Source organism: Mirounga leonina, unplaced genomic scaffold (assembly GCF_011800145.1).
Source record: "Mirounga leonina isolate KUSES-001 unplaced genomic scaffold, KU_Mleo_1.0 Mir_94, whole genome shotgun sequence".
Taxonomy (NCBI): Eukaryota; Metazoa; Chordata; class Mammalia; order Carnivora; family Phocidae; genus Mirounga; species Mirounga leonina.
In genome coordinates, this window is record NW_023270855.1 from 53,088,836 (window position 1) to 53,108,139 (window position 19,304).

The 19,304-nt window shown below is 56.1% G+C and overlaps 4 protein-coding genes and 2 long non-coding RNA genes across 13 annotated transcripts in view; 3 read left to right on the plus strand and 3 right to left on the minus strand.

Annotated features, from left to right (window-relative positions):
* Positions 1–900: 900 nt before the first annotated feature.
* Positions 901–2,540, minus strand: LOC118005889. 2 transcript variants are annotated; one of them, XR_004677889.1, is made up of 3 exons: positions 1,682–2,540; positions 1,342–1,456; positions 901–1,052 (listed from the first exon to the last, which is right to left on the minus strand). It is a non-coding gene; the product is annotated as an uncharacterized LOC118005889 (long non-coding RNA). The 2 variants fall into 2 exon arrangements; XR_004677890.1 differs by having other exon boundaries at positions 1,639–2,540.
* RETN (resistin) lies at positions 1,410–2,766 on the plus strand. The gene is made up of 4 exons (XM_034998239.1): positions 1,410–1,527; positions 1,706–1,833; positions 2,207–2,284; positions 2,548–2,766. The coding sequence occupies exons 2-4, from the start codon at positions 1,716–1,718 to the stop codon at positions 2,682–2,684; spliced, it is 333 nt and encodes a 110-aa protein (XP_034854130.1). The 5' UTR covers positions 1,410–1,527; positions 1,706–1,715; the 3' UTR covers positions 2,685–2,766.
* Positions 2,655–12,406, minus strand: LOC118005888. Of its 2 annotated transcripts, XR_004677888.1 has the most exons (7): positions 12,266–12,406; positions 12,000–12,059; positions 5,588–5,684; positions 3,828–3,912; positions 3,334–3,396; positions 3,005–3,079; positions 2,655–2,741 (listed from the first exon to the last, which is right to left on the minus strand). It is a non-coding gene; the product is annotated as an uncharacterized LOC118005888 (long non-coding RNA). The 2 variants fall into 2 exon arrangements; XR_004677887.1 differs by having other exon boundaries at positions 12,000–12,406.
* MCEMP1 (mast cell expressed membrane protein 1) lies at positions 7,929–10,530 on the plus strand. Of its 3 annotated transcripts, XM_034998231.1 has the most exons (6): positions 7,929–8,025; positions 8,343–8,483; positions 9,030–9,158; positions 9,535–9,669; positions 9,958–10,023; positions 10,129–10,211. In XM_034998231.1, coding segments are annotated over exons 1-6 (570 nt in total). In that variant the 3' UTR covers positions 10,131–10,211. The 3 variants fall into 3 exon arrangements, with proteins under 3 accessions (XP_034854122.1, XP_034854120.1, XP_034854121.1); XM_034998229.1 differs by having other exon boundaries at positions 9,958–10,530; XM_034998230.1 differs by lacking the exon at positions 10,129–10,211 and having other exon boundaries at positions 9,535–10,128.
* TRAPPC5 (trafficking protein particle complex 5) lies at positions 11,484–13,618 on the plus strand. Of its 4 annotated transcripts, none has more exons than XM_034998232.1 (2): positions 11,484–11,553; positions 13,000–13,618. In XM_034998232.1, exon 2 carries the CDS (start codon positions 13,012–13,014, stop codon positions 13,576–13,578), a length of 567 nt encoding a protein of 188 aa, XP_034854123.1. In that variant the 5' UTR covers positions 11,484–11,553; positions 13,000–13,011; the 3' UTR covers positions 13,579–13,618. The 4 variants fall into 4 exon arrangements, with proteins under 4 accessions (XP_034854123.1, XP_034854125.1, XP_034854126.1 ...); XM_034998234.1 differs by lacking the exon at positions 11,484–11,553 and adding an exon at positions 11,562–11,709; XM_034998235.1 differs by lacking the exon at positions 11,484–11,553 and adding an exon at positions 11,562–11,669.
* Positions 13,619–16,739: 3,121 nt separating this feature from the next.
* FCER2 (Fc fragment of IgE receptor II) overlaps positions 16,740–19,304 on the minus strand; it is a 7,839-nt gene continuing 5,274 nt past the window's right edge. Inside the window, exons 8-10 of the mRNA XM_034998228.1 lie at positions 18,997–19,148; positions 18,777–18,883; positions 16,740–18,545 (exon numbers count right to left, since the gene is read on the minus strand). Of these exons, the coding sequence (XP_034854119.1) occupies positions 18,407–18,545; positions 18,777–18,883; positions 18,997–19,148 (398 nt within the window). The 3' untranslated portion in view covers positions 16,740–18,406. The remainder of the gene's footprint in view (positions 18,546–18,776; positions 18,884–18,996; positions 19,149–19,304) is intronic.

Consider the following 19,304-nt stretch of genomic DNA (forward strand, 5'->3'; position numbering starts at 1 on the left):
AAAAGTAGGCATGGCTATGCTCTAAGAACACTTTATTTATGGGCACTGGGATTTCAATTTCATGTACTTTTCATATGTCAAAATTTTTTTTCCAATGATTTAAAAATGTACAAACTTTTTGGCAGCTCCTCGAAAAGTTAAGCACAGAATTGTCATATGATCCAACAATCCCGCTCCTGGATATATACCCAAGGGAACTGAAAGCAGGGACTCAGAGATGCTCAGAGATGCTCATACATTCCAAGGTTTACAGGGGCATCATTGACAAGAGGTGGAAACAACAAAGCAAGTTGCAACTAACAGATGAATGAATAAACAAAATGTGGTGTGTCCCTACAATGGAATATTTGCCATAAAAAGGAATAAAGTTCTGCCCCATGCCACAACATGGATGAATCTTGCTAAGTGAAAGAAGACAGACACAAAAGGATAAGTATTGTGTGATTCCACTTACTTGAGGTGTGAACAGGCAAAATCATAGAGACAGAAAGTAGATGGTGGGAGCCAGGAGGTCTGGCTAGGGGGGATAGGGAGTTAGTGTTTCGTGGGGACAGTGCTTCAGTTTGGAAAGATGAGAAAGTTCTGGAGATGGTTGGTGGGGATGGTTGCACAACAATGTGAGAGTACTTCATGCCATTGGACCCTACACTTAAAAAATGGCTAAAATGGGGCACCTGGGTGGCTCAGCCAGTTAAGCGTCTGCCTTCGGCTCAGGTCATGATCCCGGGGTTCCGGGATCGAGCCCTTCATCGGGCTCTGCGCTCAGCGGAAAGTCTGCTTCTCCCTCTGCCCCTCCCCACCCCTTGCTATCTCTCTCTGTCCATCCCAAATAAATAAATAAAATCTTTTTAAGAAATGGTTAAAATGATAAGTTTAATGTGAAATGTATTTTGCCACAATTTTAAAAATCCATTTGTATTAAAAACAAAAACCAAAAAAAAACCCCAAAATGTAAAAACCATTCTTAGCTCATGGGTTGCACAGAAATAGACAGTGGGCCAGATTTGTCCCATGGGCTGCAAGTTTGCCACCGTCTGTTGCAGATTGTTCCACTGAAGGAAAAAAGAAAACATGATTTTATCCATTCTATTGTTGATAGGCATTTGGCTATGAACATGGTATGCAGTTCTCACTGCATATTTATTTATTTTGGGGGTGTTATTTTGTTATGTTCCCCACCCCTGCGTGCAAACTCCTATTTCTTTGCCTGTCCCTGGGACAGGGGCTTCTGGAATCATCCCCCAGGACTACCTCCTGGACCAGTCCCAGCCCGAATGTGAGAAGGGTGGGCTCTTGAATGGGGAAACTGTAGCAGGGAAGGGAGTGGGCAGAGCTTCCTACCTCTGGGCTCCTAGAGTCTGCCCTGGGGGCTTCCTCTTGGTCCCGGATGTGGGAGGGGACGGCCAGGGAGCCAAGACACTCAGCTAAGACAGGAAGCTCCACATCCAGCAGAAGCCTTAAAGAGGGAGATGTGGCAGAGGCATGAAATCAGTGCCCGAGATTTGGCCTGCTGAGTCCGTCCTGAGGGTAAGCAACAGCTGCCCCTGTTCAGCCCAGAACCCCTGCCCGAGGGGGCCTTGGCAAAGCCGGGACGCCAGCCCCGTCCCCCCGGCAGGGACCCAGGATTCCATATCCCACCTGCTCTGGAGGCTTGACCCTCCCCAGATGAGAAGGGACTGACCCGGCTGTTGGTTCCATCTTGCAGCACCTGCCGGATGAAGGCTCTTGCCCTCCTCCTCCTCCCTGTCCTGGGGCAGCTGGTGTGTGGCAAGTCTCTGTGTCCAGTGGATGAAGCCATCAATGAGAAGATCCAGGATGGCACCAGATCCTTAAGTGAGGACCCTCACTTGCAACCTCAGCAGGGGCCTCAGAGGCCCCCTCTAATTCCTGACATGGAGCAGCCATCAATTCAGCCCCAACCAGAACCAAACCTCCACCCCAAACCCAAGCCAACCCCAGCCCCCATCCAGCTCCATCTTTGGCAGAAGCTCCAAATCCTCCTTCCTCCAAAACACCCATCTCAAGACAGAACCTGGGAGGTGATGAGCGTCCCATCTCATGGCTCTCCACCAGGGCCTGGCCCACCTGGGCCTTCCTCAGAAGAGTTTTCTTGACCCCCTGCCTATCTCCAAACCACCAGGGCCAAGGCCACATGAGAACAGGGGCAGCTTGGTCTCACGGCTTCCTTCCCTCCTCCCTCCCGCAGTTCTTGAGACAAGGAGGAACTTTGGCCTGAGCTGCCGGAGCGTCACCTCCAGGGGGGACCTGGCCACCTGCCCCGCAGGTGAGTACCGAAGACCTTTTCCAGGCTCTCGCTTCTGTTCCCAGCACCCAGGAACCCCTCCCCCTAAGTCCAGCCTCTATTTCTTGAGTCAACTTCCCCAGGGTCCTGGTCTGCGGCCCCAGCTCCGGCACAGCTTAGGACACTGGAGTCCAGGCCCCCAGCCGCCCACGCAATCCGGCTCCCATTCATTCCTTGGCTTCCCCCCGGACCCCCAGGCCGGTAGCCTCCCGCCCGCGTCCAGACTCCCTCCGCTCCGCCCGCAGGCTTCGCCGTCACCGCCTGCACTTGTGGCTCCGCCTGTGGCTCGTGGGACGTGCGCGCCGAGGCCACATGCCACTGCCAGTGCGCGGCCATGGACTGGACCGGAGCTCGCTGCTGCCGCCTGCAGAGCACCGCCTGAGGTCCCCGGCGTCGCGGTGCGGGCTGGGGGGCGTGGCCAGGCCTCGGAGGGGCGGGGCTGGAAATAAACCCTGAGAAGGTGAGGGTCTGGGCGCGGCGCTGTCTTTTGTGGGGGGTGGGGGACTGAGCTGGCGTCTCCGAAAAGAGCCGGGCACGCAGACGCTGGAGGGAGGCGGTGGCCGGGGCCGCCCGTGACTTTCCTCTGCCCATCCCTCTCCTCCCACGTTGTGCCCCCCCCAATCTCCGAGAACAAGGCCTCTACTTCCTCTGAGGACCCTCACACGCAAGGATCATGACCTCCTTCAGGAGGGGAAGTGTTACCTTTAAGGCCACCTTGACGGTCACCCTCGGGTCTCTGGCCTTCCAGGAAATCGCTGGGTCATTCTGCCCCAGCCCCTACAATGAGGCTTCATTCGGGGTCTGGGTCTGGATAGGACAGGGACCCCCGCCCCCCTCACTCTGCATACACTTCAGGGCCCCAAGCCTCCAGAAGCCCCAGGGTCAAGGTGGACCCCTGGGTCATCTCTCAGCCCAGAGCCCTGAGCCGAGATCCCTCACTCCCCAACCTCATGGAGCTGCCAGCAGGGCACAGGCAAAGCTGGGTCGTGGACAGGAAGGAATCTTCACAGAAGCAAGCTGAGAACCCTTACCTGAGGCCACGAACCGCAAGTTCACGTTTTCACACGTGCAGTGCAGTTTCGAGTAGTTACAACCTGCAATACACAGAGGCACACACGCCCTCACGGACACTTGAATATGAAAACGCAGGGCAGGGTACTTGTTCGCCCTTTGGTGTATTCCTGGCGCTCAGAAGAGAGCATGCCACATAGTAGATGCTCAGGAAATGTCTGCTGAATAAATAACCACATACACACGTGGATACACCATCCAGGTGCACACACACACTACATGTACAGTTACTGTGGTCACACAGGGACACACCATGGCCACAGACACATACATGGGCACAAGAAAGCACCACTGAAACACACAGGCATGGCCATGGAAGGAGGAACATAGACACACAGACGTGTAAACCCTGGACAGAGTCTCTTGCTTCTGACCTCGAGTCCCCATCCCCGCCTGGAAGACATCGGTCCCTGTCTGAATTCTGACCTGAAGACGAGTCACCTGCAACACTTACACAGCTTCCTGGGAGGCACAGATCCAGGTGATTCAGGGTCCAGTTCCCTGGGAATCCTAACCCAGGGGTCTTAAAAATCCAGCCCCTGCCAGATGCAGACACAGATTTCAGAACACTTGGTGCCCAGTCTTGAAAGGGACCCCAGACTCAAATGTCCCAGCCCCCACGAGCACACTGGAGAACAGGTGATGGGGTGGGATCCTGGTTTTCAAGATGTTTTGGACTCTCCCGGAGGGAGGCAGTGGCGGGGCGGGGGGCACCCGTGACTTTCTTCTGCCCATTCCTCTCCTCCCATGTTGTGCCCCCATCTCTGCCACCCATCCTCTATGACGGCAGAGCCCCCTGTCTGATTCCGGTAGCCATGAGCTGAGATCACAAACTCTCCTCTTGCCCCTGGAGCCCACCCATACCCCAATCCAGAGATTCCCCTCCTAATTCCTCCCTCCTAACCCCACGTGGGTTGGAGGTGGGACCCCATGGGGTTGAGGTGGGACCACTGAGTCAGAAGTGTGTTGAGGAGCAGAGAGGGTGAGTCTAGAACCTTGCCTGTCCCACCCCCTCACTGATGTCCCCAGACTGATTGGAATGCCTGTGTATCTCCAAGTCCCACTCAATTGTCCCCCTATGTCTGGACCCCAAGAAGGTCCTCTTCAGAGTCCTCAATTCCAGCACAGTCATTCTCCTGTCCCAGAGTGCAGACTTGGATAGGCAAGCCCCCTTCTCAAGCCTCCATTTTCTCACTTGCCAACCGCCCAGCCCTCCTGAGGTAGCCAAGAGTCTTCCAGTTGCAAGTGTCGCAAACCCTACTGCAAGTAACTTGAGCAAAAGTAAAAGGAAGTTTCTGGGGGCGCCTGGTTGGCTCAGTCAGTCGGGCATGCAACTCATGATCTCGGGGTGTGAGTTTGAGCCCCATGTTGGGTGTAGAGATGACTTAAAAATAAAATCTTTTAAAAAGAAAAAAAAAAAGAGGAAGTTTCTGGATATGTAACTGAGAAGCCCAGGGTTAAAGATTGACTTATTTATTTTAGAGAGAGTGCAGACGGGGGTGGGGGGAGGCGCAGAGGGGGCAGAGGGAGAGGAAGAGAGAGTCTGCACTCAGCACAGAGCCTGATGCAGGGCTCGATCTCACAACTCTGAGATCACGGACCTGAGTCGAAACCAAGAGTCGGACTCTTAACGGACTACACCGAGAGGCCCAGGGTTAGAATGACAGATTCAGGTTCGGGTGGATCTAGCCCTCAAATGATGTCTCCAGGATCCGACTCCCTCTCAGGTCTGCTTTCCTATGCTGGCTTCTCTCTCAAGCAGGTTCTCCCCCATCACAGCTCCAAGCTAACATTTTCCCAGTCTGAGAGCCCCAGTGGAGAGAAAAAAAAAAGAGGAAATGCCTTTTTTCCTGGTTAATGCCCCAAAAGTCGCAGTCCTGAGTTTCATTGGCTGAATCTGGCTCATGTGCCCACCCCTGTGCCAAATCTTAGACTCTGATTGGGTGGGCCTGGATCATGTACCCACTCTAAACCAATCATGGGTTTATGGTTAGCTGTCCTAGAGACGCATATTCTTTCTTAAAAGAGAATTGAGACTGTTACCCTAAGACATGACCTGGTCGAGAAGCCTCACAGAGCCCTCTTGAGCCACTGTGATTGCTCATGGGCCTCCAGTTTCACAACTGCTATTTTGTCCAGAGGGCTGGATGGAGCCTGGTCTTCGCTTCAACCGACCTACAGAAATGTGCAGTGCTGTGGCCCCACCCCCTGCACCTGTCCATCACAGCAGAGCCAGCTGCCCATTGGTCCGTCTCCTCTGTGACGGTTACATCAGGGGAGGGTCGAATCTCTCTCAATTGCGGACTTCTTTCTAAAATCAGAGAGGAGTTGGCATGAAAACACTGTTAAAGCAGTCATCCTTGAGCAGACAAGGTCGGCAATAGTTTAGAAAACAGAGCATTATTCTCATCAAACCTTGGGGGACCATTCCAAAGTTATCTCAAATTTAATCACATATTTAAAAGCTAAAACATAGAAAGTCTTTTTAAAGGGCGCCTGGGTGGCTCAGTCAGTTAAGTGTCTGCCTTCAGCTCAGGTCATGATCCCAGGGTCCTGGGATCCAGCCTGGCAGGGGATCCCCACTGAGCAGGGACCCTGCTTCTTCTCCCTCTGCCACTTCCCCCCGCCCCACCATCGTCTCTCACTTATGCTCTATCTCTCTGTCAAATAAATAAATAAAATCTTTTTTAAAAAGTCTTTTTAATTATCTTTTACTTACTTTTCCAAAGGGAGAGAACCATAATGGTCTAGACCAGCGCTGTCCAATATGACAGCCACCAAACACTTGAAATGTCCCGTGAGTGTAAATCACGTTTGATTTTTGAAGATTTAGTACCAAAAAAAAGTAATATATCTCAATTTTTTAGTATCATCTACATGCTGAAGTGATCATTTTGAGGGTATATTATGTTAAATAAGATGCATTATTAAAATTAATTTAGCCTGAAAAAAGAATGTACGATGGAACATCATTCGACCTGAAAAACGAAGGACATTCTGACACAAGCTACAACATGGGTGAACCTTGAGGACGTTATTATTATTTTTTTAAGATTTTATTTATTTATTTGAGAGAGAGAGAATGAGAGACAGAGAGCATGAGAGGGGGTAGGGTCAGAGGGAGAAGCAGGCTCCCCGCTGAGCGGGGAGCCCGATGCTGGAGTCGATCCTGGGACTCCAGGATCATGACCTGAGCCGAAGGCAGTCGCTTAACCAACTGAGCCACCCAGGCGCCCCTTGAGGACTTTATGTTAAGTGAAATAAGCCAGTCATGGAAGTCCCTTTACATGAGGTCCCTAGAGTGTCAAGTTCACAGAGACAAAAAGAACGGTGCTTGCCAGGGGCTGGGGGCAGGTGGAAATGGGGGATTGGTGCTTAATGGGTATAAAGTTTTAGTTTTGCAAGATGAAAAAAAAATTAATTTAGCCTGTCTCTTTTTGTCTTTTGAACGTGGTTGCTAGAAATTTTTAAATTAAAGATGTGGTTTACATTATATTTCTACCAGAAGGCACTGTTCTAAACTTAAAGAGAGAATTCCCTACAAACTTTGTCTCGTTTTTATCTCCAGTTTTCAAGGTCACAGACACAAAGAGAGCTTGAAGACATCTAGACAAAGAGCAGACATGTGAATGCATGAATATGGATATTTCTCTGGGGCAAACACGTGTAGAAGCCTGCCAACGGGCAAGCCATGTGAATATGTGAGCAGATGTATCACGGTTTCCGGGAGTGTGCATGAGTGTGGGTAGGTGAGCAGATGCGTGGGTGAGAGTGAGTGTTTCCAAGTGTTTCTCTGTCTGGGGACCCAGGGAGAGGGGACACGATGTCCAGCGTTAGGTCAAGGCGTGCATCTGGTTCTGTCTCAGATATGGGTGGAGCTCAAGTGGTTGGTCCCCTTGCCTCACATCCATTCCTTTCCTCCACGGGGCCTTGAAGAAGTAGAATTTCTTGGGGTGGAGCTGAGGGGTAGGACTGGGGCAGGGGGTAGGACGATGTGGGAGACCTAGGAATCCTGCCTCCAAGCCCAGATACCTCAAACCTAAAGGGTGGGACTCCCAGGGGCCTAGATTCTCTCCTGAGAGGGGCAGGGGACAATGTTCATTTGGGTAGACACATACATAGCTTGTGTCCTTTTGTGTCCGTTTGTGACCATCCTTTAGAGTTTTTAAAATTTAATTATATTGAGTATAACTGACTTATAACATTGTGTAGGTTTGAGGTATACAGGTGTCGATTGGATACATTTGTATATTGCAACATGATGACCACCATAGCATTAGCTAACATTTCTGTTGCTGGTTCCTGATCATGCTGTTTCCTGTCTCTGGGTCTATGGGCTTCTCTGCTTGGCCCTCCATGAGACCTCTGGTCTCCTAAGACCCTCTTGATCGGGGGGGGGGGCGGTGAGGATGCCCCAGGGCTGGAGGGTCCTGGGTCACTGAAAAGAGGAGACTGACCTCTCCTCCCCCTACCCCCAACCCAGAGATTTCCTCATTGGCCATGACACCTTCCGGTGGGTGGGGATGTGTGTGGGCAAACTGGCAGACTGGGAACCATGGAGTCTGAGGAAATCTACATGAAGCAGGAGGTCAAGATGCAGGCAGCAGCAGCCTTCAAAGACAAGAAAGAGAGGGCCCCAGCCAATAAGGAAGGTTAGGCACCTCAGGGTGGGGAGGGGAGAGGTCAGGTGGGAGATTGGGATGGGAGAGATAAGGGGCTGAAAGTGGGGTCACAGGGCTCCTTCCCCTACCCCAAAATGTACGTGTGCATGTGTATCCCCCAAACGATCATGCACGCCCTCTCCACCTAACCAAGAAGCAGATCTTGTTTTCCCCATTCCTTATCTTTTATCCCCAGAAATTTGTTGTGTGCTGGGTTTTGGTGAGCCAAGATCTCTGAGCCCCCTTCTTACCCCCACCCCCGCCCCAGAGCTCCAGGCAGGTTTCCACTCTCACTGACCCACCCACAGGTGCAGATAACCCTGACTATGAGAATATCACCTTGACCTTCAAAAACCAGGACAAGCTGAAGGGCAGCCGTTCACCCCTCAAGAATCAGGGCAAGCAGCCATCTGCCAGCGCACACTGCACAGCCTTGGGAGGGGCCCATGGTAGGGCATCATGGGAACCAGGAGCACCATGTGGAGGTCGGGGTCAGTGGTGTGGGGCGTGGTGTCATCAGGGCTTGTGTGTTACAGTCGGTGGGGGGGGTAGTTTCACAGGTGGGGATGATGATGTCGGTGGTGCTGGTGTTGGTGGAAGTGTTGGTGAAAGTTTGGGTGATGGTGATGGTGGAGAGGTGACCATGTAGTGGATCAGGAAGGAACCACCTAGACAGCGCCGATGACGGTGCTGATGAGACCTGTTGCTGGGGACAGTGCTGACAATGGTAGGCACTGATGTTGATGGGTGTTGGTGACAGCTACTGTTGACATTGTGAGTGCTGGCAAAGGGGATGGTAAGGGCAGCATGATGATGACAGCATGAGGGACAACTGCTGGTGGCTCTGGTCAGTGGGCATGTTGGTGGTCACAGTGGCTATGGAATTGGGAAGAGCAGGTGCAGGTGACAGAGTTTCTGATGATGTTAGAGTCAGTGCTGATGGTTTGGGTGGTGGTGTTGGGCCCTGGAGGTCACCTGTCTTGCCTCTACCCCAGCCCCAACCCTGTCTAGGCCACCCTCAGAATCTGCCCAGGTTCCCCGTAGTCTGCACAGAGCCCTCATGATCCTGTACATCCTCCTTGCCCTGTCCTGCATCATCCTCATGGCCTTGGTCTTGGTAAAGAGTGAGTAGGGTTTTTCGTTTCAGGGTTTTTGTTGTTGTTGTTGTTTTTGTTTTTTGTTTTTTTGGTGGGGGCTGGGGCAGTGTGGAGGGGGACCTCAGGAGGTGCGTAGCCCAGTGTTTCCACCCTGTCTCCCTTCTCCCTCATTCCTCTCCCTTCCCCCACCCTTGTTCCCAGGCCTACAGAACTGGGGGCACCTCAAGGCTTTTCCTGCCTCCTCCGCCCCTCCTCTTGAACAGATTCTGAGATGTCCCAGGAGTTGCTGGTCTTGAAAAGGGAGCTCTGGAACAGTGAGGGTGGGACCTGGGGGAGGCCCAAGGGGTCGGGGTGCGGGTAAGGAGAGCAGCAGTGATACGGACATGCCCACTTCATGCCTCAGTCTCCGAATCGGTGCGGGAGTGTCAGAATAAGAATCAGGGCTGGAGCTCCGTCTGGCAGCTCATCATGGAGGACATTAACGTGGTCAAGAGAGATGTCCAGTCCGAGAGTGAAAAAATGAAGACATTATTAACAGGTGCCGTTGCAGACCTTCACTGGGTGGGATTCATCTCATGCTGGGTGCTGGGAATTGGGGGGAGGGGACAGCAGGGGTCCCATTCTCCCAGCACACAGGGGGGTTTAGAGGCATGATGGATGTCACCCTCTGAGTCACTCAGGGGATATTTAAATGCCGCTGGGAACACCAAGTACACAGGCTCCGCAGCACCCCAGACTGGGGGTTGTGCAGGGAGGAGGCTTCCAATAAACATGGGGGCCTTGTGTGAGACCCCACACCAGATTTCTCCTGTCCTCCTGCCCCCAGACATGAACCAAATCAAGAACAAGTTACAGGAAATCTCCAAGGCACTGGAGACGAAGCCAAGCTCATGTAAGTTGGGACTGGGGAGGTGGATGAGGTGGGAGCCACAGACGTGGCCCCAGTTTCCCTCCTGGGGGACGGATCTGCCTGACCTTGGGTCTCCATCCTGCCCAGAAACCTCAACAAATGAGAAGACATCGAAGACCCAGCTGCACCTCCCAGTGAAGCTGGCCACATGTGTGATCATGGTGTGTTGTGAGCATAATGCATGACACAGTGGTTGGCTGTGTCAGCAAGGACCCCAAAAGTGTGTCAGTGTGAGTGTGGGTGTGGGCAACAAGGGTAGCACTGTGAGCACGTGTGGGTATCCGCGGTACGTTGTGTATAAGTGTGTCACGGCGGCGCTGTGCGTGGGGCACCCCGCATATCACTATAATTGTGGGTGTTGCAGTGTGTGCCCTGTGCCGATGTGAGTGTGACTGATTATGCAACCGAGGGGGGTTCGGAGCATGTACCCATGTATGTTCCTTTGTTTCTGCACTCACAGTTTGCGATTTGTGACGATAAAGGCCTATGCAAAAGAATGTGGCTTTTAGATCTCATACTGGGAGCACCTGGGGGGCTCTGGGGACCTGGTGGGGGAGGGTCTGGCAAATGTTGGGGGATGGGGAAAGGCACACAGTGAGCCCGTGGACATGATACCAGGAGCCCTGGGACACGAGGTTGTGTGGGAATGAATGCCCCGAGTTGGTCTTTGGGTGTCCATGAACGTGTACCCAGGGAGTAACCCAGTCTCCGTGCCCAAGAGTGTGTGCCTGAGATGGACGGTGTCTCCCTGTGTGCAGGTGGGCCCACAGATATGTCTGAGCCCTTAAGCAGGTACCCACGGGCGTAACTGTGTTCCTGAGTGTATATACCCACTGAGCGTGCGGCCGTGAGTGCACATGCCCCTAAGTGCCCTAGGCCCCTGGTTCATGGATGCATGTCCCCCACCCCCTTTTTTTTTTTTGAAGATTTTATTTATTTTTTGACAGAGAGAGAGACAGTGAGAGAGGAAACACAAGCAGGGAGAGTGGGAGAGGGAGAAGCAGGCTTCCTGACGAGCAGGGAGCCCGATGCGGGGCTCGATCCCAGGACTCTGGGATCATGACCTGAGCTAAAGGCAGACGCTTAACGACTGAGCCACCCAGGCGCCCCAGATACATGTCCCTTAAGAACATGTACCTGAGTAAATGCACGTGTCCCTAAGACAAGAGAATGTGTGTTTAAGGCACAAGTGTGCCTCTAGGACAAACAGACATGTGTGCCCCTCAGACAGACACGTGGGCCCATCGTCAAATGTGTGCCCCCAACCGGTGACCATCCGCGCTACCGTTGGTCTGAGAGCGAGCCAACCCAAGCGAGCCCGGCCCCCGGCCCCAGGGCCACACCCCTCTTTCGGGCTCCCGGGACACGCGCGCCCCCTGGCGGCCGCTCTCTGGAATCTCCGCCAGCGCGCGCGCCCCGCCCACGAGCCCGCCCCGCCGCAGCGCCTGCGCACTCAGGACCTTTTACGGCGCCGTAAAGCAACTCGGCCAAACGGACGGCCGTAGTACGCTGGTGAGACCCCACCCGCCCGCGACCCCTGTCCGCGCCGGGTCTTGCCCGCTCCGGGACCCCCAGCCTCCCGCGCGCCTGGGGATCCTGGGCTGCGGTCTCGGCGTCCGCGATCCCGGGTCCGTCCGCTTCGGCCCACGCAAAGGGCCCGTGAGGAGGGTGGGTCCCTGGGTCCCTCCCCGGCCCCTCTGTCGGGTCCGCGCTGGCTCGGGGGTCTCGGGGCTCCGGCCTTTCCGCGGCTTAGGTTACTGGCTCCCATCGCAGCCCGGTGTGGGGGGGGGCAACACTCCCCCTCCCATCTCGCGCGCTGGGCCCTGCCGGTGTAGACGGATGCGCACCTGGGCGGCGTCTTGGAGCCCCTGGACTCCCCCCGGCGCTGGTCTTCCCATTCCCCACGCAGATCTCGTTGGGGGCAGTCCCAGCATCCCCAGACCCCTCCGGCCTCTTACCCCTTCCTGCTCAGTGGGAACGGGGTTCTCAGCTCCTCCCGACTCCACCCTTGGCAGCGGCTTCACACAAGAGTGGGCGAGGGTCGGCGGGGGGGAAGGGAGGGGCACTCCCATCCGCTCCTTCCCACCCTCGCCGCAGGTCCGCGTCGTGGCGGTCTCAGTGCTTGGTGCACGAGGATGGGAGGATCACAGCGCCCCTCCTGGCTCCCCCAAACCCCGGGTCTCACAGTCCGCCTCCTCCACCTTATCTCCCGCTGTCCCGCTACCTTTCTGGAGGGCACGGAGGTGGAGGGGTTCCCTACGCCTTCTCTGCGGCCGCCTCCAGTATTCCTTACAAACGAAGGCCCATCCGCATCTTCAAGGCGGCATGCTTCGTGCATGCCAGATGGGCGCTGTCAGAGCCCTTTCCTCCTGGCTTGTCCCGTGCCTGTCGTCTGTCCGTCCCCCACGCCCCACACCCTCCAGGCTGTTGCTCTTGACACACCCCACTCCCCTCTCTGGTTTCTTTGGCTTTCCGCAGGGGAGAGGCGGACAAATTCTTTTATTTGCAGGAAGTCAGCGCTGTCGCTTCTGGAGGCTTGCGGGGGACAGTGCCCGAGAGACCTCTGACGGCCCCCCCATCCCTGCCCCCTCCCCCACGCAGTAGTTCTCTAGTTGCTCCCACAGGTGGCAGAGGGGGCACGAAGGTGCTTTTCACGTGGGAGCGGTCACCGGCAACTCGAAGGTTGGGATGGTTTCTGGTCCCGCCTTCTGGTCTCCCTCTCGTGTCCTCTAACCCCCCGCCCCCAACCCTCTCCTCGCCAAAGGTGTAAAGTCCCCCTTTCCCTTTACTGGAGGAGGCGCGCTTTACGTGCAGGTGGATGCCCCCTTTCCTTCCTTTCCTTCCTCTCTTCTTTTCCTACATGGGAGGTCAGCAGTGGACGACACAAAACGGGTGGAGGGGGGCAGTGCTCCTCCACGATCTCCGTCCCCTGACACGCGGTTCCTTGTGTCCCCGCAGGGCGGCGGCAGCATGGAGGCGCGCTTCACGCGCGGGAAGTCGGCGCTGCTGGAGCGCGCGCTGGCGCGGCCCCGCACCGAGGTGAGCCTGAGCGCCTTCGCGCTGCTCTTCTCCGAGCTGGTCCAGCACTGCCAGAGCCGGGTCTTCTCGGTGGCCGAGCTGCAGGCGCGCCTGGCCGCCCTGGGCCGCCAGGTGGGCGCGCGCGTTCTCGACGCGCTGGTGGCTCGCGAAAAGGGTGCCCGGCGCGAAACCAAGGTGCTGGGTGCCCTGCTCTTCGTCAAGGGCGCGGTGTGGAAGGCGCTGTTCGGCAAGGAGGCCGACAAGCTGGAGCAGGCCAACGATGACGCCCGCACCTTCTACATCATAGAGCGGGAGCCGCTCATCAACACCTACATCTCTGTGCCCAAGGAGAACAGCACCCTGAACTGCGCCAGCTTCACCGCGGGCATCGTGGAGGCCGTGCTCACACACAGCGGCTTCCCCGCCAAGGTCACGGCGCACTGGCACAAGGGCACCACGCTCATGATCAAGTTTGAGGAGGCGGTCATAGCCCGAGACCGGGCCCTGGAGGGCCGCTGACCCCCGCGGGAGATAAAGAACGCAGAGAGTCGCCCCCTTCCCAAATGTGTCTTGTGTCTTGTGTGGGGGGCCTCACAGATCCACCCGACACCTCGACCCAGGTGCCTGCCTCAGGCTGGTGAGGGAGGCCACGACCCCAGCATGTTTATAATACAGTGGCGAGGTGGGGGTGGGCTGGGTTCCCCCACCCAGGCTGTGCTTACAGATGGGGCTGGGCGGAGGCCAGGGGCAGTGTTGGGGGGGAGTCTGCAGAAGGAGTTGAGGTGTTGGCTGGAGGTGGGAGAATGCTGCTACTCTCTGGAATCACAATTAGAGGTCAGGGTGGAGAGCTGGGGGGGGGGGGGGGGGGGGGGGGGGGGAGAGGGGGGCGGGTTGGGGGGGGGCGGGGATCAGGCTAAGAGAGCCTCATTTAGACCAGAGGCTGGCTTTTTTCTGTAAAGTCCCAGAAAGTGAGTAGTTTCTGCCTAGCACTCTCTGTCCAGCTACCCTGCGGTGTAGACAGCAGTAGGCCAAGGAGTGGGTGTGGCTGTGTGCCTAGAAAGCAGGCAGAGGGTGGTGGCTGACCCTGCGTTAGACCCTTGCTGCTCAAAGTGCATCCCACCATGGCAGCATCTGTTTCTCCTGGGAGCTGGTCAAAGTGCAGACCCTCAGGCCCACCTCATGCCTGCCAACTGCGGGTCTGCATTTTAGCAAGATCCCCAGGGGAGTCCTGTGTACCTTATTTTGAGAAGCAGTGCTCTAGGACACAGAGTAGGTTGCAACTGGGGTGGCTGGACCCCACCCCCAGAGTTTCAGATTCTGCAGACCTGGGCCGCTGAGGATTTGCATTTCTAACAAGTTCCCAGGAACTGCTTATGCTCCAGGGGCCACACTTGGAGAGAACTCTGCCTCCAGAGACCTGGCGAAATGGGTGGGCTCACTTCAGAATCATATGGGTGCCTACAATATTTTGAAGGTAATATCGATGATCTATGAACACATTTATGTTCCTTGCTTATTTATTTTTAAATTATTTTTTAAAAGATTTTGTATTTATTAGAGAGAGAATGTGTGCGCACGAGCACAATTAGGGGCAGAGGGAGAGGGAGAAGCAGACTCCCCACTGAGCGGGGAGCCCAACGTGGGGCTCGATCCCAGGACCAGAGATCATGACCTGAGCCAAAGGCAGATCTTTGACTGAGCCACCCAGGCGCCTTTATTTTATTTTTTTTAATTTTTATTAAGATTTATTTGAGAGAATGCATGAGTGCACAAGCAGGGGGAGCAGCAGGCCGAGGGAGAAGCAGGCTCCCCGCTGAGCAGGGAGCCCCATGCGGGGCTCGATCCCGGGACCCTGGGATGATGACCTGAGCCGAAGGCAGACGCTTAACTGACTGAGCCACCCAGGCGTCCCTTTATTATATTTTTAAAGATTTTATTTTTAAGTAATCACCCAACAGGGGGCTCAAACTCAACAACCCTGATCAGGATTAAGAGCCGGCATGCTCTACTGACCCAGCCAGCCAGGTGCTCTTGTGTGTTTCTTGTTTAAAAAGTAAAATCTGGGGGTGCCTGGGTGGCTCTGTCGTTAAGCGTCTGCCTTCGGCTCAGGTCAGGATCCCAGGGTCCTGGCATTGAGCCCCGCGTCAGGCTCCCTGCTCAGCAGGAAGCCTGCTTCTCCCTCTCCCACTCCTCCTGCTTGTGTTCCCTCTCTCACTGTGTCTCTCTCTGTCAAATAAATAAATAAAATCTTAAAAAAATAAAAATAAAAAGTAAAATCTGACCCTTAAGGCAGCCGCTCCTTTCCCTTTGGCCCACCGCCCTCCCTGAGTTCCTGGTCACTCCTCCTCCCCAAGGTACATCCTGCCACATTTTTTTTTGGCGGGGAGGGGACTTGTTCAAATTTTCCTTTCTTCCTTCTCCCAGACTTGAATTTCTTTTTTCTTTAAAAAAATTTTTTTTTTTTTAAGATTTTGTTTATTTGACAGAGACACAGCGAGAGAGGGAACACAAGCAGGGGGAGCGGGAGAGGGAGAAGCAGGCTTCCTGCCGAGTGGGGAGCCCGATGCGGGGCTCAATCCAAGGCAGACTCGATCCAAGGCAGACGCTTAACGACTGAGCTACCCAGCCCCCCCTCCCAGACTTGAATTTCAAGTCTGATGTGAAAGAGAACTTCAGGTGCCCTCGGCTGGGTCCCCTCACAGTTTATGGAGGGTTTAGGGTTGGGGTGGATGCAGCTTCTCAGTTGCTTTTTGGGATGCCTTGTGGAGGTCGGCATGAGGTGGGGAGAGCCCGGGTGCCAAGTCTGATCAGGGGGCGGTTATTCCAGCAAGGGGTGGGGTAGGCTTCAGCACCCAGCAAAGGACATGAGCATCCACAGCCTATATGGAACTATTGAGCACCTACCATGTGTAGCCCCGGGGATGGTCTTGGGCAGGAAATAGCTGTTGGTGGGGGTGGGGGGGAAGGGGCCCCAAGGGAGCTGGGGGAGGGGGTGATCCGGGTGGCGGTCTGAATCGGGTGAGGAAGCTCAGCCGTGTGTAGGAGGCCAACCAGGATTTGAGGTTTGGAGTCCAGGAGGGCGGTCCTCACAAGGATGGAAGGTGCAGGATTGGAGGAGTGAGCCGGGGCATGCTGGGATGCCAGGGGGAAGTGCAGGAGTCTGGGTTTAGCCTCCTGAGGTGCCCCCCAGAGCCCCTGGAGAGTGGCTTCTAGGCCCTGCTGGGTGAGGGGCAGATTGCAGAAGCAAGGGTAAGGGGGCAGGAATGGGCCAGCCAGCCCTATCCAGGGGCCCAGCTGTGAAGGATGCAGGAGAGAAAGAGTGGGAGGGGAAGAGAGGGGCTGTTCCCCTAGGGAGGGATGCCTGAGAGCTTGTAGGCTGGGAGAGGGCCCAGGGTCTGTTTCTCCCTGCTGAGGGTGAATAGGGACTTGTGGACAAGGGAGGTGTGAACAATCTATAGGATGGGGGGGGAGGTAAGAACAGATTGGGCAGGTTTCCCATTGAAGTGGCTCTGACAGGATGCTTTGGGCTGCAGATACAGTCTCTACTGAAGCCCCAGATTGGGGGGGGTGGAGTTGGGGGGTGGGGTGGGGGAGCGGAGTAAGGAAGAGGAAGGAACCCAACACCAGCCCCTGGTGAACCAGGCAGGCGTGATGCTTCCCCTCATTTAATAGACCACGAAGCAGGTTCTGAGAGAAGAGGTCATTTGCCCATGGACACACATTCATTTTTCCACAGATATTTATTGAACACTTACTATGGGTCAGGTGCTGGGGTCACAGCTGAGAACAAAACAAAAGCCCCTGCTCTCCTGAAGGTCACATTCAAGCCCGGGGTGGGGGTGGGGATGAGAACACACAGATCAGTGAGCGACACATTTTCTTGGAAGGGGAAGACTTTGTGGTGAGAAAGTAGGGTGAGATAAAAGGGATCTGGAGTCAGGGGTGTCATTTTAAATGGGGGGGGGAGCCCAGGATAGCCCTCACTGAGGAGCAAGTGGGGGGGGGCATGTGCAAAGGCCCTGAGGCAGGAGTGAGCCTCCATGTGTAAGGGCCAGTGCGGAGGCTGGTGTGGGTGCTGGGGTTGGGGGAGGTGAAGCTGGGGAGACAAGGCAAGCTGCAGGGATTCTGCAATCGCAAAGCACCCTGTAAGACTTTGGGTTTTGTTTTTTGTTTATTTTTCTCAGAGCCAGAAGGAAACTTCTGGAAGGTGTGGGGCAGTGAAGAAGGAGATTGAGCTAGGATGAGGGCTACACCAAAGCGGTTGCTGGAGGTGGTGAGAAGTGGGCAGATTCTGCACATGGATTTCCCTGAGGATTCGGGGGTGAGGGGCAGTGAGGGAAACAGGTGCTGAGTGTGACCCCAACGTTGGCCTGAGTGGCAGAGTGGGGTCCCCTTTGGAGAGCTCAGGTAGGCAGTTACGCACTGGCCTGGAGTTCCAAGGGGGATCTGGAGGAGGCAGAAATCGGGTGAGCAGTGGGTAGACAACAGGTGACCTAGAGCTAGCTCTAGCCCTGGCCCTTCCTGGCCCCAGGACCCCTGGGTGCCCCTGGAATGCCCTCCCCAGCCCCCTTGGCCCGGGCCCTGGCTCCCAGGTCCCGGGTGGTCCAGTATGGGCCTCTCCTCATGGATTCCCCTCCAGGGGGCCTGAGAACCACGTGAGCAGACTGATTCTTCCTTTTTTAGGCTAGGAATTGGGGGTGAGGTGGCGGGCGAGGAGTTTAACGCGGTGTGTCCTTCGATCCTGGCCTGCCCCCTCCTCAGCCTCTGGTGCAGGGACTGACCCTGGCCAAGCCTGGGGCTGGTGCCAACTAGGCCTCCCGAAACCCGTGCCGGGGTGGGGCCAGCACCTTTGGACTGGGTGAGCAGGCCACCCTTGGGCCTGCCGGCATTTGCTGAGTGCCTTCTGTGTCCCAGGCCCCAGGGGTGGGGTGGGGGTATGGTTTCCTCCTGACTCCAGCAGACGGTGGGTGGGCCTGACAGAGGAAGCACACGGGGGCCTGAGGCAGCTGCCACTGCTCTGAGGTGGTCCTCTGAGCACTTGAAAGCAGGGACATGGGGACAGCCAGCTGGGCTGAGGAGCAAGGGACAGACCCTCTGGGGGGTTGGCTGGAGCCCGGGGGTGGGTCAAAAGCCCTTCTTCCGATTGGGCAGGAGAAAATGTGGCCGGGCCCTTAGCCACAAATTGTTGAGGCTCCTCAGAGCCCGGCTGTGGGCCTGGCTGTTCCAGTGTCTGGGGCAGGGGAGCGACGCAAGGGTGCACCTCGCAGGTGGGCTGGGGACTGTCAGGGTCTGGGTCTTGGAGCCCGTCCCAGTGAACCCCGGGGGGACCGAGGTGGCGGGTGGGCGGTCAGCACGTGGCCAGCCGGTCACACACCCAGCCGTCCAGCCGGCTGCCGCAGAAGGCATCGTTCCACTCTCCGGAGCCCTGTATCATCACACAGTCCTCGCCTTGGCCCCCATTGTTGGGCTCCCCCGGTCGCCAGTTGCTGAAGCAGAAGGGTCAGAGAATGGAGGAGGGGGGAGGAGCCCTGCTGCCTTCAGCCTAGACACATCCGTCAGAGTCTGGGCCCTGCCCACCCCATCCCTGCAGCCCAGGAGTACCCTCCCCCCACATCCCCTCACCTCCACCTGGGTCTGCCCCCCAAGCCGGTCATTGCAGAGAGGCACACCCCCTCTCTGAGTCGGGGCCTCATCCCCCCTACATTCCCCCTCCTTACCTATAGTTCAGGGGGCCCTGGTCCATCCAGATAAACTCCCCCTCTCTGTCCAGGTCCCGGAGGCCAATCCAGGTGCCCTTCCTGTTGGCATGTCTGGCCAGGAAGTCCTGGGGAGCACGACAGGACTGGAAGGGCTGGGGAGTTGTGCCCGGGTCCCTCCCACCGTGCAAGAGGTCGAGGTGGGGATCCACACCCCCCTGCCCACCGAGCCCAGGCCCACCTGCTCCTCTTGGCTGTGGATGCTGACCAGCCGCCCTTGCAGTTTGCCGCAGGCAAACCGGGCCTGGATCCACTTCTTGGGGCCCTCACCGAAGTAGTAGCACTTCCTCTGGAAGTTGACCCAGTTCTCGGGGCACGTGTTACACAGGGAGCCTGGGGTGGAGGAGAGGCTCAGGCGGGCAGCTGTGGTGGGCACCGTGGCGGCCGCTATGGCTGACGCCGTGACTGGCACCGTGGCGGATGCTGTCGCGGGCACCGTGGTGGACGGTGTAGCTGGCACTGTGGCGGGCACCGTGGCGGGCACCGTGG

Excerpts from the sequence above, each read along its gene's own strand:
- RETN (XM_034998239.1), top strand. The coding sequence starts at position 1,716 with ATGAAGGCTCTTGCCCTCCTCCTCCTCCCTGTCCTGGGGCAGCTGGTG. Across the intron at positions 1,834-2,206 it reads GGATGGCACCAGATCCTTAA|TTCTTGAGACAAGGAGGAAC; the intron begins GTGAGGACCCTC and ends TCCCTCCCGCAG. Across the intron at positions 2,285-2,547 it reads CCTGGCCACCTGCCCCGCAG|GCTTCGCCGTCACCGCCTGC; the intron begins GTGAGTACCGAA and ends CTCCGCCCGCAG.
- TRAPPC5 (XM_034998232.1), top strand. The coding sequence starts at position 13,012 with ATGGAGGCGCGCTTCACGCGCGGGAAGTCGGCGCTGCTGGAGCGCGCG.
- MCEMP1 (XM_034998229.1), top strand. The coding sequence starts at position 7,929 with ATGGAGTCTGAGGAAATCTACATGAAGCAGGAGGTCAAGATGCAGGCA. Across the intron at positions 9,159-9,534 it reads GGCCTTGGTCTTGGTAAAGA|TCTCCGAATCGGTGCGGGAG; the intron begins GTGAGTAGGGTT and ends TTCATGCCTCAG. Across the intron at positions 9,670-9,957 it reads AATGAAGACATTATTAACAG|ACATGAACCAAATCAAGAAC; the intron begins GTGCCGTTGCAG and ends TCCTGCCCCCAG.